This window comes from Engraulis encrasicolus, chromosome 23 (assembly GCF_034702125.1).
Source record: "Engraulis encrasicolus isolate BLACKSEA-1 chromosome 23, IST_EnEncr_1.0, whole genome shotgun sequence".
NCBI lineage: Eukaryota > Metazoa > Chordata > Actinopteri > Clupeiformes > Engraulidae > Engraulis > Engraulis encrasicolus.
In genome coordinates, this window is record NC_085879.1 from 45,380,596 (window position 1) to 45,383,095 (window position 2,500).

General features: G+C 46.2%; 1 protein-coding gene across 1 annotated transcript in view; it reads left to right on the forward strand.

Moving 5' to 3' along the window:
• Positions 1-2,500, forward strand: part of kif7 (kinesin family member 7) — a 60,171-nt gene that overhangs the window by 30,649 nt on the left and 27,022 nt on the right. Inside the window, exons 8-11 of the mRNA XM_063189961.1 lie at positions 1-169; positions 1,225-1,337; positions 1,832-1,996; positions 2,262-2,393. The exon at positions 1-169 is cut by the window's left edge and continues 109 nt beyond it. Of these exons, the coding sequence (XP_063046031.1) occupies positions 1-169; positions 1,225-1,337; positions 1,832-1,996; positions 2,262-2,393 (579 nt within the window). The remainder of the gene's footprint in view (positions 170-1,224; positions 1,338-1,831; positions 1,997-2,261; positions 2,394-2,500) is intronic.

The following is a 2,500-nucleotide window of genomic DNA, read 5'->3' on the forward strand; positions in this document are numbered from 1 at the left end:
CGGGCCCGCAACATCCAGAACCGCGTCTCGGTCAACCAGGCCAGCGAGCCGGGTCGCGTGGAGGGCCTGGAGCAGCAGATACGGGCCCTGAGGCGGGCCCTAGAGACCCGGCACAACCGCTCCGAGACCCGCATCATCGTACGCGACCGGGATCGGGATCGCTCGGGCCGCACACAGCCCAGGGGGACAGGCGGAGGAGGTATTGTTTCTTGTTATTGAGCCCATTTATATGCGCATCAATAAACTGTTTATGATCAGGTTTTTGGAGTTACCGGTTTATTCGAGCGCTCATGTAAACTGAATAAACAGTTTTCATAACCGGTTTATTGCCGTTATCGGTTTATGAGTTTATGTCGTGTCACACACTTTAGTGGAACACAGTCAATCGACAAACTGCATGTAAACAGCAATAAACCGTTTACTCCAATAACCTGTTTATTCCAATAACCTGATTATTGCGGCCATATCAACGGGTTCAATTTTATGTATGGGTATCCTGGGATTACTCTATGAGATTATAATCTGTAGGATAATTTATGAGATTATTATTGATGGGTATACATGGGTTTCCCGTTTGTAAACAATCCTTGGCTGCGCGACCTTGGCTGCGCACTCCTCAACCTCTGATTGTTTGGAAACTGCTGTCACTGAAAAAAATGTGCTCACGTGGTTGGCTGCTTAGCATCTTGCCCTTCCTCACATCACAAATGTTTGTAAATGGAAAGCCTATCTATAATTTATGAGATTATTATGCCATCTGGGGTTATTGTTGTTATTTATCGGGTAATTTGTGAGATTATTATGCCATCTGGGGTTACTATTGTTATTTATCGGGTAATTTGTGAGATTATTATGCCATCTGGGGTTATTGTTGTTATTTATCGGGTAATTTGTGAGATTATTATGCCATCTTGGGTTATTATTGTTATTTATCGGGTAATTTGTGAGATTATTATGCGATGGGGCTGGGGATCAGGACTGCACAGGGAGGAAACACCACAGGGGCTGCAGGCTGAGGAGGCCAAGTGGTTACACTGGGGTTTCATTCTTATTTCCGGAGATTATTATGCTACTCCTTGATTACTTGTGAGATTATTATGGGCATTAATGAGTTATTATGGTTTTATGCATGGTGATTATTATTAATGGGGATTTGTGTGTGTGTGTGTGTGTGTCTGTGTGTGTCTTTGTGATTGTGTGCAGGCATAGGGGGCGTGGTTTCAGGGGCGGAGTTTAACCGGCTGCAGACGGAGAGCGCCCACTACAGGACCTGTACTGACTCCGCCTATCGGCTGCTATTAGAGCTTCAGGGGGAGGCGGCCCTTCCACAGGCACAGGTTTGATTGGCTAGTTTTATCTCTATTATTTCCCTTTTATACCACTGCTATGTTGTTGTGTTGCCTACTTAATGTCTTAAAATGATGCCCTTCTTTTTGGCTTTTTGAAATCTTTTAAATATCTGATGGTTGTTTATTTTGGTTATTTTGGTTTTATCCCTTTGGTATATTGTGTTGTTAAATGTTCTTCTTTACAAAAGGCGCAGGCTCAATGAGCTTGTAGAATGTATATTTTGGTTGTATGTGAAAACATTGAGCTGCCGAAAAATACAAGCATTAGTATGAGGTAAATAATAGAATATAATAACGTGTGTGTGTGTGTGTGTGTGTGTGTGTGTGTGTGTGTGTGTGTGTGTGTGTGTGTGTGTCTGTGTCTGTGTGTGTGTGTGCATGCATGTCTGTGTATATAATATAATAACGTGTGTGTGTGTGTGTGTGCGCATGCGACGTGCATGTGTGTGCGTGCATACATGTGTGTGTCCGTGTGTGTGTAGTTGCAGCGTGTCAGGGCGTGGCTCTGCTCTGTGGAGGAGGAGCGTAGTGGTTTAAGCTCCGCCTCTGGGCCCGACAGCGGCATCGACAGCGGCTCCAACAACGAGGACAGCAGCGGCACACACACGCACAAGACCAGAGACAACAGACACACACTCAGGACACAGGTGTGTGTGTGTGTGTGTGTGTGTGTGTGTGTGTGTGTGTGTGTGTGTGTGTGTGTGTGTGTGTGTGTGTGTGTGTGTGTGTGTGTGTGTGTGTGTGTGTGTGTGTGTGTGCAGGAGCTGGATGAGTGTTGTCTAGAGAGAGAGGAGTGTATCTCGTCTCTGCAGTCTCATAACTGTGTGTGTGTGTGTGTGTGTGTGTGTGTGTGTGTGTGTGTGTGTGTGTGTGTGTGTGTGTGTGTGTGTGTGTGTGTGTGTGTGTGTGTAGGACCTGGATGAGTGTTGCCTAGAGAGAGAGGAGTGTATCTCGTCTCTGCAGTCTCAGGTGCAGCAGCTGGAGCAGGAGAACAACGACTTCCTGTCAGCACTAGAGGACGCTATGGAGCAGTACAAACAACAGGTAACACACACATGCGCGCGCACAAACACACACATACACACACACACATACACACACACACACACACACACACACACACACACACACACACACACACACGAGTTGGT